Raw genomic sequence first — 12,815 nt, 5'->3', positions numbered from 1 at the left:
GCATACACAATGCAAATTGTTTGCATAAGCATTCTGACCCCACACAATGATACTTGGTTGAGACGCTTTTCGCAATAATAAAAGCTTCATGTCATTTTGGGTATGTGCTCTTCAGCTTTGTATACTAGTTAGAAGTGATTTTGTCCATGCAGTTTGGCAGATTTTCTATAGTACCTTCAGATTTCTAGCAGTTGCTCCTGTCATACTTCACTTGTGGAATAGTGTTTTCCTGGGATATGTGCATTTTTATGTTTAAATTTGAAGTTTTAGTCAAAAGCTGAGTTTCGTTTTCATCATAATACAAGGTCCTTTCCCAAAACTTAACTGCTTCACTGCTGTGTTTTCAGCCAGAGAGACCATAAGACAGTTCTTTTGGGGTAAGTGTTTTTTCCTCCATTGTTAGGCAGAGTTCTTGGAAGAGTCAACTAATGCACCTTCTCTGCGCTGTCAGCCACTGCATGCTATAGGTCTTTCATGGGCTGTCAGTGACTTCACGATCATGTTTCTTTCTTGTTTGATAATGAATTTTGATAAGATGTCCTTTTCTAGGCAGTATATGTGTATTGTCTTGAAGCTCCTACATTATAAGTATTGAGTCAGGAATTCACAATTAAGGTGTACTGCAAATCCTTAATACAAATTTAGACTTCTTTCCTAATTAATGCATTTTTTTTTACTTTTACCTCTGACTTCTTTTAGATGTTCATTAGTTGTCAGATTCACAGCGTGAAGAGTGATTTCTAAACTGACATGGAGTGTTTATCCAGAAAATATAAATTGACTTTCAATGATGCACAAATTTAGATCAGTGCAAGGCACTTCTATCCTAATTGTGTGTTTATATATCATGCAGTCTTTAAAAAATGTCGTTTTTCTGTACTCATTGAAGAACACTATTAAAAATAAATATGACCTAACTTAACTTTATGCTTGCTATGCAGATTTTTTTCCAGATATCAAAATATGCTAGAGTATAGGGGTCTGAATATTAATAAATGCAGCATATTCCAGGTTTTGACACATAACTAATTTTGTCTTGAAAATTGGTTTTGAAATTAATCCAGACAGATCTGAAAAATTGTAAAAGTCAATATTTTCACGTAATACTGTATTACACAACAATTGAGCATTTTTCACTGCCCTATGCATAATGCGTTTTCTCAGTACTTCTGTGCCCTTCTTGGATGATTGAATAATCATTGTTTTGACATTTTTATTATCACCCCCCATGTCAAATTTTGACAGAAAGAAAGCTTTTTACATATTGATTTGGTGGTATTCAGAAATGAAAGTTGTTTTGTACACCAAGCAAATTGTACATTCTCAAGTTTATAGTCAATGTACATCATGCTTCTCAAGCATGTAATGTATCTTCATATCTAGCATCTCTATAGTTCAGCATATTGAGAATTTGGGAATAGTCTTGGTTTTGTGTTATGCTGTTATCTGTATAATTTTGGTTCCCAATTCATTGTATTACCAGTAACTTGAGATGCTGGGACACTCATTTCATGTTAGGATACTTACTGGATATTGAACTCTGACACTAAGGGCCTCATGTATAAACGGTGTGTACGCACAAAAATGGTGTACGCCCGTTTCCATGCACACTTCAAGATGTATAAAAACTAAGCTTTGCATAAAGCCACTCATTTTCTCGGCAGCCTCGAACCATGCATACATACTTTTCTGCTCGGTTTTGCAAATGGGCAGCACACACCATCAAAGCAGTGCTATTAATTCTTTGCAGTTTCCGTTTCTGTTTCATATTCGCATCCATGACAGGTTATCAAATACACTGAGATTAATTGCATATGGTTTACAAATTTAATTCACTTGATTGTAATCATTCAGTAACAATATAATGGTGCATGGAATGGCCAGACTATTCAAACTACCATAGTTGCTTTAGCTTTGTTAGAAGACATTGCAAATGGAAGAATTAAGAGAGTGCACGTTTATAGGTGATGATGACTGGCTTCTAAGTCAATTTTGATTTCCAAGAGCTATCCTTTTGAAGCTATGTGCTGAATTGGTGCCGGTTTTACAAAGGCAGACTTTCAGGTATTGTGCTCTATCTTCTCCTTTGCAAGTTCTGTCCACTCTTGGGTTTATAGCCACAGGTGCTTTTCAACGTCAGCTTGCTGACCGATTGGGTATTTCACAATCATCAGTGAGTCGTGCCATGCCAGTTGTATGGGGTGGTATTATCTGAATGTCATACAGATATATAATTTTTCTTTACACTGTGGTTGGACTGGCAAACATCAAAGAGTAATTTGCAGCAATGCCCGCTTTTCCAAATGTAATCGGAGTGGTCAACTGCACTCTCATTGCTATTGCAATGGCTCCAGACAAGTTACATCAACCAGGGATGAATCACCAAAATAATGAGCTGGCATTACATCATTTATAGCAGGAGCGTCAATAAAAATGGCAACTCTGCCCAGTTGCAGGTGCTTTTTCCAACTAGAGTGGCAAAAGGCATGCAGTCTTTTTAACACTAGAATTACCAGAGTCTACGAAAAACTTGTAGATCCGGCCCACCTTAAAACCGTTCTCACCTCTCTTTTGTCTTCTAAATGTTCCGATTAAGACGAGCAGCAAAAAGCTGGCTATTCCATCCCCTACCATCACAAAACGTTCACTAAGTTTTCCCAGCTCATGCCTTGTTTGATTATCTGGGAGTGACTGAACTGGAGTTTTAGAGTGGAAATAATAGATCGTTATTTGGAACACACGCATTTCATATGTGTTCCGTTTCTACAGTAATCTGTGTAAACACATTGTTAAAACAGAAACTTTTTTATATTTTAGTAATAAATGTTACAAAATGTAGGCATAAACTATAGAATGTCTGAAGCCTGACGGCCAAACATCAAATAAACACTTTCACAAGAATGTCACAACACCTTCCATGGCGTAACGCTGAGATTTGCTGACTCAGAGCATGGCAGCCCTGCTGCGCCATAGAGACCTGAGTTCGATTCCCCGCTGGGGAAGAAATTTTTTTTTTCTTTGTCGCCTCAAATGGACGTAAAATTTATAAATTGGTATGCACAGTAAATCGTTAAGTTTAAAATGTCGATCGCGGTTATTTCTGTTGATTAATTCATGCTTTTTTACTTAGAGTCAGAACAGGAGCTTATTCAGCTTCTGATCTGACTCTAAGTAACAGCACCAGTATAAATCACACTCAATCTGACGCTGTTTGTTTTCAAATAATATTGCATTACTTTGACGATGTTTTCTGATTGGTACTATTCACGTCATAAAATGATTTCTTCAAAACATCACATATATTTGTTTTGAGATAATGAATAGAGCTGCAAATTACAGGTGCTTGTTCAGTGTAATAGGAACCATAGCACAGAGAGGTGTGTACACTGCAACAAGTACACATGTTGTAAATGTAGGACGGGCGCTCCTTGGGTGAGCTATAGCGCGTCTTTATGTGAAAACAGCAGTGTCAAATGGGGAGTGTCTGATGATTGCATATAGCGCTGAAGTTACGGCTCTTTACAATGCTTTCCTCTGCATGTCCTGGAGTACAAAAGAAACGGCATACAGCAACTTGTGGGGACTGGCAAGATTGGGGGGGGAAAAAACATGCGGTTGTATGTATCATGATACACTGCAGAGCTACAGCGCGTCTTTATGTGAAAACAGCAGTGTCAGATGGAGTAGGGAAGGATCTTGAACACGACTGAGAGAATGAAAAGTGAATAAAAAAAACAAACAAAGCCAACCTTTACAAATCTCATAAATTACACCAGCTGTTACAGACTGAAATCAAATGTAACTTTTTATTCTAAAATAGTAAAAATAAGAGCAGTTCACTTCTCAAAAGAGAGTCGTGCAGGATCGAACTCGTGACCTTTTGGTTCCCAGTTAGCAACTGATACTGTTGCGCCAAGGGGCCGTCGTAGTAAATGAGTGTCAGTGTCGCACACTAAGGCGGCTTTTTTTTTTCTGTAGTTATATTTTTGAATAAAAGCGCACTTGTCCTGTTATATTTGTACCTTTCATGAAAGTGTTTCATTGATATTTGGACTTCAGGCTTCATACATTATATAGTTTATGCCTACATTTTGTCATTTACTGCTAGAATATGAAAAATGTTTCTGTTTTAAAAATATGTTTACACAGATTACTGTAGAAACAGAACACACATGAAATGCGTGCGTTTCAAATAAAGATCTGTTATTTCCACTCTAAAACTCCACTTCACTCCCAGATAATCAATCAAGGGATGAGCTGGGAGAAGTTTGTGCACGTTCTAAGTCGGTGGGGGGATGGAATAGTCAGCTGTTTGCAGCTTGTCTTTATCTGCACATTTAGAAGACAAAAGACAATGGCGGAGAACGGATTTAAAAAGCGATTTAAGGTGGGACAGATCTACGAGTTTTTTCGTAGGCTCTGGTAATTCTAGTGTTAAGGATAGTGAGTCACCTCAAAGAGCCATGTAAAGTCCAGAGCATCTATCTGTTGTGGCACTTGTCACCGACACAACACTACAAAGGCACCTTCAGAGAATGAATTTGCTTATCTAAATTGAAAGCATGTCCACTCTATTAATGTGCTGCTCTATTGTGCACAGTAAGTGTGTTGCATTGTGCAAACATGTGGCGTGCTGCATAATATGGCACACATTCATGGCTTGCCTATACCTGAAGAAATGCGATATGATGAACCTGACCCTGAACCACCAAATGATCTGCCATATCTGAGTGCATTACAAATTAATTTGAATGTAAGTAGCCGAATGTAAAAACAGGCAATCAGATGCAGCATTTATTTTTTAACTTGTGCTGAGTATCACATACTGTAGTACAGCCCTTATATTCCATAGTTAATCCACTATTGCATTTTGTAACTCCAGAACAGTGTCCATCAGCACACGGCCAGATGGTTGCCCAGCGGTTTCTGAGTCAGAGGTTTATGTGCAGACAGAGCCAAAGGCAGCACCATCATCGTGACCTCAGCATGTGGGTCAGCTTTTGTAATATTGTCTGTAATGGAATAAACAGACAGTGGGCTGTGACTTGATATCTGACAATTTTTTTTTTTTTATTTTGGGCACTGTGCGACTTTTTGAATTTGAACTTTCATGTGTCTCGGCATCTCTGTTATTCCATCAATTTTCTTTTGTTTGTTATACCACTGCTTGAGCCAACAAATAATGTTTTTCCTTGCCTCCTCTTCACATTTGCTGAAATTCTTCTTTTTTTCCATGTGTTTTGCATTGTCTTTTAACAAAACACTGAATGGAAGGGGCTATTTATATTGATTTGCATATTGAAATATGTGAAATTCAGGGAGGAGTTGGGGTGTGGCTGTAGGTGCGTGAATGTTCATTCAAATTCTTTGAGATTAATAAAAGGAAGGTGTATGAAACTTTGCTTACGCACTTTTATACATCTGAATTTTTCTGGCCGTATGCACATTTCCAGTTTTGTCCTTATCCCATGTTTTACACATTATTAATGTTTAATGGCATTTATATAAAATCACCTGTCCAATTTAATGGACAATTGCCACTGTCAGAGTAGTTGTCTCCTTGACTTCTGTCAGTTAGCTTTCTTTTAAAACTTTTTTTAAATGTTCTTTATTTATCCAAAGTGTGTAAAAGCAAATTCAACAGTTTGCTTGTAGAGTAAGCATTGCATTGTATGTTTCCTGATTGTAAGCTTATTTGAAAGGACTTATCTCTCTAATTTCAGAGATAACAATAATTATTTTTGATTATAAAGTAATCCAGCAATTTGAATTTGGAATTCTCAGTGTTGAATACTAAAAACCATTCAGAATTTATTATACTTATTGACTAAAAAAATGAATAAAAACAGACCTCGATCCACCACGTTTTGTTCTGTGTAGTGTTTTCCATATCAAAGTTTATTTCAAGGTGCTTTACAAAAGCAGCGATTTATTGTTTTAGTAGAATTTCATAGTAACAGTTTAGGTACATCTTTGATATGTTGATGAAATTTATGCTTTCTGTCATAACAAATTTGAATAACATGAAGAAAAAATAATGCAATGCATGCTGTTTATTTTTCTGTTACACTAATATGACATTTGTTTTTTAACATATTAGAAAGGTAAAGTCGTATCAGCAGTGGTACTAGGAAGAGGTGGCTTTATTGTTATCATTATTCTGTTTTTGTTGTGTTTACAAAGGTTTAGTACATTTTGGAATTTAGTCTGATCCAAAAGGTTATATATAATTTATAATTAAATAAACTTAAAGTGACCTTTATAAACTGCTGTATTTAGTTACTTTATAGCTAATTGCTTTTCATTTTGCCAATGTCTAACTTTTCCCATTCTCACTGTGGTGAAAAAGACCCAGCAGCTTTTTTGTCCCAGCTCTGTTCTGCCTTTGTTTTCAGTAAATGTTGAGTTTCTTTTGATTGTGATGTCTGCTCACTGCAGTATTTTCTACCATTTTTCTCCCGTTCTGTCAGCACCATGTTCAATCACTTTCCCCCTCATTGACTTCAAATCAATGCACCTGCAGAAGGATGGGGAAGGTAAGTACACTCTGCCATCCACCCACACCTCAATAAAACGTTCCCCCATTTTTGTATTATTAATTACTGCGTGTTGTAGAACCATCTCACCAAATTCTCTGTTTGTGTCTGGTTTTGGTTTCCCATAGTGCCCAGTGGATATCTGAATTCTGTCTTGTGCTTCTCCTGTTTTATGTGCTATGTTGTGTGGGTGCTGCATTTTAGAAAGTAAAGAAGTAAAGCTTTGAATAGTATATTTATAGTAATGTGAATGGATATGTGTTTCTTTCACTAAATCACCTTACAAAAATAAAGACTGAACTGTAAAATAAACATATGAACATTTATTCACATTTGATAGAAAACAGTATGTACATTTGCTATGTATTTACTGTATATGCACAGACTATAATATCGAATAAAAACATGTATCAGGAATTTCAGTAGAGACAGTAAGCAGTTCTGTTTTTATTTTTTAAATTACAAAAGGAACATTTTGTTATGTTGTTCCAAAAAAAAAAAAATAATTTCTGTGTGTCTAGATGTCTGTATCCTCGATTAAAAAAGGCTGGCTTTTATCGATTTTCTGTCCAGGCAGTTTCTTATATTCACGGACAGAGATGATTAGATCTTTGAGCAGTTCTGATTATGTTCTTATGACATATAAAGTGATGAGGATTTTTGTTTCAAGTCCATTCATCTCTTCAAAAAATAAAACACATGAAAGAGATACATAACTGTATGTGTCAGTCTGGTACACAAAGAAGGATAAACTATCATCACACAAATAATAGGACTTTATTTTCCCACTATTTAAAATTTTTAAAAGCTAGCTGAATTTACCCCTTGAGACAAATAAAGTTCTGTGTGTCTATCCGTCTATCTTAAATAAAAGTAAAGTTGTTGGTATTGTATCCCTTCCACATAAATTAGTGGGGTTTTTTGTTTTTTTAAGCACTTGGTCATATGAATACACTTGAGATGCTTTCAGAGTTAATCTCAGTAAAACTGCTGGTACCAATTCACTCATGTTATCCACGTTATTTGAGCATAACACCACTTGTTGAGGTATGGCTTAAACTTTATGTGCTGCAGAAAACACCCATCTTACTCACTAGTTTCAACCAATATAAGTAATTCAGAATTCCGCAGGACCTATAGATGTGAAATATAGCTTTCGTATTCTTGGCCAAAGAAAGATTGGTTTTAGTTTTTACAGAACAAATTATGTTCAGACATGTCTACAGGATGGTTTAAGCACAATAAACTGGTTCTAGTGGACGCCTTTTACCTTATATTTTTAATATAAAGAATACCAATTGTTATAATGAACAATTAAAATAGTTGCTGCACACTGTTACAGAAAAACGCATGGACACAGCACCATTTAGACTATGTTGTGAGTAATGTTTAAAAAAGGGTGTATAGGCCCAATATATTAGGAATGAACTTCAAGGCTTTCTGCTGAATGATCGGAAAGGAATATTTCACCCAAAAGTATTTTTAGGATGCTGTTTGATTTAAAGAAAAATTTAATCGGAAGTCATGGTGTGATTAAAAAGTTTAATTGAAATTAACTGCATATTATTCTCAATTTATCGCAATTACTTTCAAGCATATTAATATTTTTCTATAAGCCAGAAATGATTCTGTTATTAATTTTGATTCAAAACCGTTTTAATAATCACTTCTCTGTGCATACTCAAGTATTCCAGTTTAATGAACAGTTTTGTATAACAGAAACAATGCCCAACGACCACCAAATACCCCAACGTACACACAAACCCCATGGGGTTTGCTATAATGTTTGGGGAAACCAATACATATGGATTGAAGCGCTATGTTACAAGACAACATTCCAAAAACACTAACAATCACACAAACAAATATTATAAAGCAAACATCAAATCCTGGTTCAGCTTTTGTGCAAAATCAGCACTGTTAGAGCTCAGGTTATGCTTAACTGTGTGATACACACAAGTCAACTTTGCTGCTGTCACCAGGAGAGAAGAAGTTGTTAATTGGATTAAAAATGTATATTGAATTTAGATTTTAAATAGCAAAAATTTGACTGAAAAAAATTCTTAAGTATGCATCTGATTGGTTTATTTATTTAGATGTTTTAATTTGAACACTGCCATATAATGTATCATTTATGAATTATAAAACAAGTCTGACTATCATCTTCAGCTGAAATAAATGGAAATATTAGCATGATCGATTTACACTGATTATTGCCTATTTATTGAAGTAGGCTACAGGAGGTAACATACAATTAACTATACTTTGGGGAAGTCTGACTGAGATATAAGGAATCAAGAGATTCCACTCTGCGTCATATGCTCTGTAGCTGCTCAGACATGGGTAGCACCTGTACTGTGCTGTTTCGGGTCAAATATCCCTCTATGGGCACCCAAAAAAGGTCCACGGCAAACATACATCTCTAGGGACAGGGCTGACCCACTAACTTTCAGACCTGTACCTCAACAGACTCTTACATTTCACTGGCAGACTTGCATTAATAGACATTACGGCATTTTCTGGATGTTCCACCATACTGCACAATGTGACATATTTTTTTTTTGTTTAATGGTCAAATGTGTGAAAGCAGCAAAATGGCAAGGATGACGCTAACATGCAGTCTCACTCCGTGCGCTTTGCTCGATTGTCTGCAATCTTGGCATGACGTAAAAATAAAACCCATTCACTCCACTTGTATAACTGCTTTGATTTTAATCATTCTCGTGCTGTTGTCTGTATTTCAAAGAGTTAGTAAATATGAAACAAAAATACAGAACGATCCCATATCGTGACGGTGTGACGATGCGGGTTCGCTCCATGCTCCCATCTTGCGTTCGAGGAGCCCTTGAAACCTGCACCGTCTGTAACGTCACAGATGAGCTTGGCAGTGAGGCATAACAAATGGAGCAAGGGGACGGTGTCATAGTGCAAAGTGCTTTTATTATCTTCAATAAATAAATCCATAAAATAGGTGTAGAGTGGAGGTTAATAAATCCAATAAATAGAAAAACAACAATCCTTTAAAACGAGGTTAAAACAATGCTGGAAGCAGACCCTTTATCTGGCGGCTCCCCTGCTTCTCCCATATGGGCTTCTCAACAGTGGAGTCGCCCCTCCTGCAGCTGACCTTACTACTGTCCGGTTGCCTTCTGTTCCCTGGCTCCGTACAGCTCCCTTACCGGACTGAGACTTGGGTTCCTCAATGGCCAGGTCGCTCACGCTGAGTCTCACCTTCCCAAGACTCCACGACTCCTGCTGCCATCTTGGCCTTACTAGGCCAGCCGTCCTTCATCCCCGGTCACTCCAGCTCCTTGTTCGCTCAGCTGGAGCGACTGCTTCCTTCTGCCCCACCAAGTGTCGGCCAAACACCCCTGCTAGGGCTTACTGTCCAGCTGCCTGCCTGCCTGCAAGCACACGCTCACTCACACCAGTTCTCTCTCCATACTGCTTCCTGCAACCTCCGGCTCTTTTTCTTTTACTCTTCTCCCCTTAGCCGCCTCGCGCTTCTATTTATGAAGAGGACATGGCAGCTGTGGCAAATCAGCAGCCCCGGGAACAATTACGGATGCGGACGGTTTCTCACCTGTGCACTTAGGTGAGAAACACCCACATCACAAATCACCCCGGGAACCGCTTCAGCCACACAACCACCATGTCCCCTCGCTAAGCCGCGAGTGTGGTGATTATTTATTTAAAACTGGCCTTCCTGATGGGAGCTGTGGACCCGCAACACCACAGAGGGCTGAGTGGCAACTTGTGTGTGTGTGGTTGAACACCTTTATCAAGAAGTAACATAGAACATGATCAAGCACAGGTGACCTGCTACTAATAGACTTCAATTCATTTAATGGTGCTTCTTAACGTGTGGAACCCGGTCCAATTTATCCACATTAAATGAACACATTTAGGGGTTGCATTAAAAAATGTTACCCCTAAAATTTGAAATGTATTAATCGCACACAATAACAGTGATTATTCAGCCGCTGTAATTATTACTGATCATATTCTTTTTGAAGATCCTATATAAGAGCAAATACATTAAAAATTGTAAACATTCAGATAACTGACATTCTTGTGGCATTGGCCCTTACAAACAATATGAAAGCTTCAGCTTGTTTCTTCCAATAGTAGCTCCCCAGTCTTTGCCATAAAGCTTTGCATGTAGTTATACCTACACTAGTCATTTAGCCCGCTAGAACAGTAGTGCATAAACATTAGTAGGAACAGTCTATATTAAATGGCAAGGGACTTTGACCTCATTCTTTTTGTTGGTCATATTTTTCTTTCTTTCAGCCTTTCTTTTGTTGATGTTTACTTGCTGAGCTGACCGTTTTTCGTGGGCTGCCGCCGTGTATTGTGTGTCTTTAATTTTCTGTGACAGTAATACTGTCTTGTGCGTCCACTGGCTTGTACGTCCATAATATACCTTTAATTTTCTCTGGCGGTAATACAGGAGTGCGCGTCGGTAATATGCCTTTAATCTCCTCTGACTGTAATACTGGCTTGTATGTGGCTGTAATATGCGTCACTGTATTATGTACCTTTAATTTCCTCTCGCAGTAATACTGGTTTGTATTTCCTTCAAACGCCTGTAACTTTCTCTGACAGTAATAGCGCGCATCGCACCGTGCCCCACGCATGCGCACTTCACCAAAAGACACACACACACACGGACACCTGGATGCACACAGGGATTTTATTAAAGAGGATACTTTTTTTGCTTCTTGATTTAAAATGTATTAAAGTGATATATTGTGCAGCACAGCCAAAAAGGTTAGCATAAGTCTTAATTTTTATGTGTGTACGTGAGTAATTCGAACAGTAAGGGGTACATCCACATGTACACACACAAAAAACAAACATTTATATGCTTATCACAGTATGAGGTAAAAGAATTAAATTTAAAAAAAATCTTTATTAAGATTACTTGAAGTATACAGTATGTGACTGGCTGTTCATGGTAAACCTCTGTGGTATGACAGAAAATTTTATTTAACCTTTCAGTGCTTCAGTTATATTAAAAGTTTGTGTATGAGCATGTGCTATTGTGAAGTATAAAGTAAAGTTTCAGACAACTATTTTTCCAACTGAGCTCATGATATAATTTTCTGTGACTAAATACACCAAAATAACCTTCAAATTCAAAAGTACAGAAGAATATTTAGGCTATATGGTGCCTAAAAAGCTAATTAAAATTTAAAAGGATTATAAACACACATTGGCAAATAATATGGAAAATCTGTGTATTTAAATGTAGCCAAAAACAAAAACGTGAAAAATGATTCAAGAAAATGACATGGATATTAATTGATAATTATTCTAATACTCAGTTAAATGTGTTACCAATTAAATATTACACATTTAACCAGTTGTATCCATGCATTATCTGAACCTTCTTACTGTTTTAGAGTTGTATATGTCCAGAGCCTATCTTAATTGTTCTGCAAATTTATACTTTATACATTGCAATTCTCCCCATTTTTGGCATGAAAAATAAAAAGATGCCATCATCATTAGTTATTTGATTTTAGTGTACAGTTTTTGTATAATTTAAAATGACACGGAATCAAGTTATCCACCAAAATGCATTGCACTGTTTTCCAGCAGAGCTGTTAATGTGCAATATTCATTTATGCTTACATTGGCAGTGTACAGATTTACATTATAATTGCAGTAGGTAGTTGGCAGCACCTCAACAATCATTTCTCATTAAGTCCACTGATTCACGTGGGTGCTACTCTGCTGAAAACTCTTCATTGTAGTTTTAGCCATTAACTTTCAGCATTCAGCTGTGATAATTCTGTATTTTCTAAATGTACTTTTTCTTCATCTAGGCTTTGTAGTACAATTTTTGTGTATGAACTGATTTCTTTAATTGTGAGAATAATGCATTTATAATAGAGGCCATATCCTTTATTTTGCTACAGACCCAGTGCCTGCATTCAAGTCCTGGCAGGAGGACACAGAGTCTGGAGAGGCTCAGCTCTCTCCGCTGGCTGGACGCATTGTTCACCATCCTTTAGAAGATGATAGCCATCCCCTTCTTGCACGCAGATTCCTTGAATTTGGACACAGTCAGCGTTTTCTCCAGGATCAGGATACAAACTTTCCTGTGAAATCACCACCACTTGGCAGGTACGTAGTATTATTTTTTTATTCCTCCTTTACATTTGTTAGGAATTGTATGCAAATCATGTTTTCTTCTGATTCATGGTGGAAGCAGCGTACACTGGAATGTTCTCTCATACTTAAGTTTGAACACCTGCACAAATCAAAATA

General features: G+C 37.1%; 1 protein-coding gene across 7 annotated transcripts in view; it reads left to right on the top strand.

The window, feature by feature from the left end:
• fam13b (family with sequence similarity 13 member B) overlaps window positions 1-12,815 on the top strand; it is a 128,937-nt gene that overhangs the window by 101,745 nt on the left and 14,377 nt on the right. For 6 of the 7 annotated variants that reach the window (XM_028812962.2, XM_028812963.2, XM_028812965.2 and 3 more), the window contains 2 exons: window positions 6,471-6,536; window positions 12,464-12,671. In XM_028812962.2, the coding sequence (XP_028668795.1) occupies window positions 6,471-6,536; window positions 12,464-12,671 (274 nt within the window). The remainder of the gene's footprint in view (window positions 1-6,470; window positions 6,537-12,463; window positions 12,672-12,815) is intronic. The other variant, XM_028812966.2, reaches the window with a different exon arrangement.

Source organism: Erpetoichthys calabaricus, chromosome 11 (assembly GCF_900747795.2).
Source record: "Erpetoichthys calabaricus chromosome 11, fErpCal1.3, whole genome shotgun sequence".
NCBI classification, from domain to species: Eukaryota; Metazoa; Chordata; class Cladistia; order Polypteriformes; family Polypteridae; genus Erpetoichthys; species Erpetoichthys calabaricus.
Note: the sequence above shows the minus strand (reverse complement) of the source record. Positions and strands in the feature narration are given on the sequence as shown.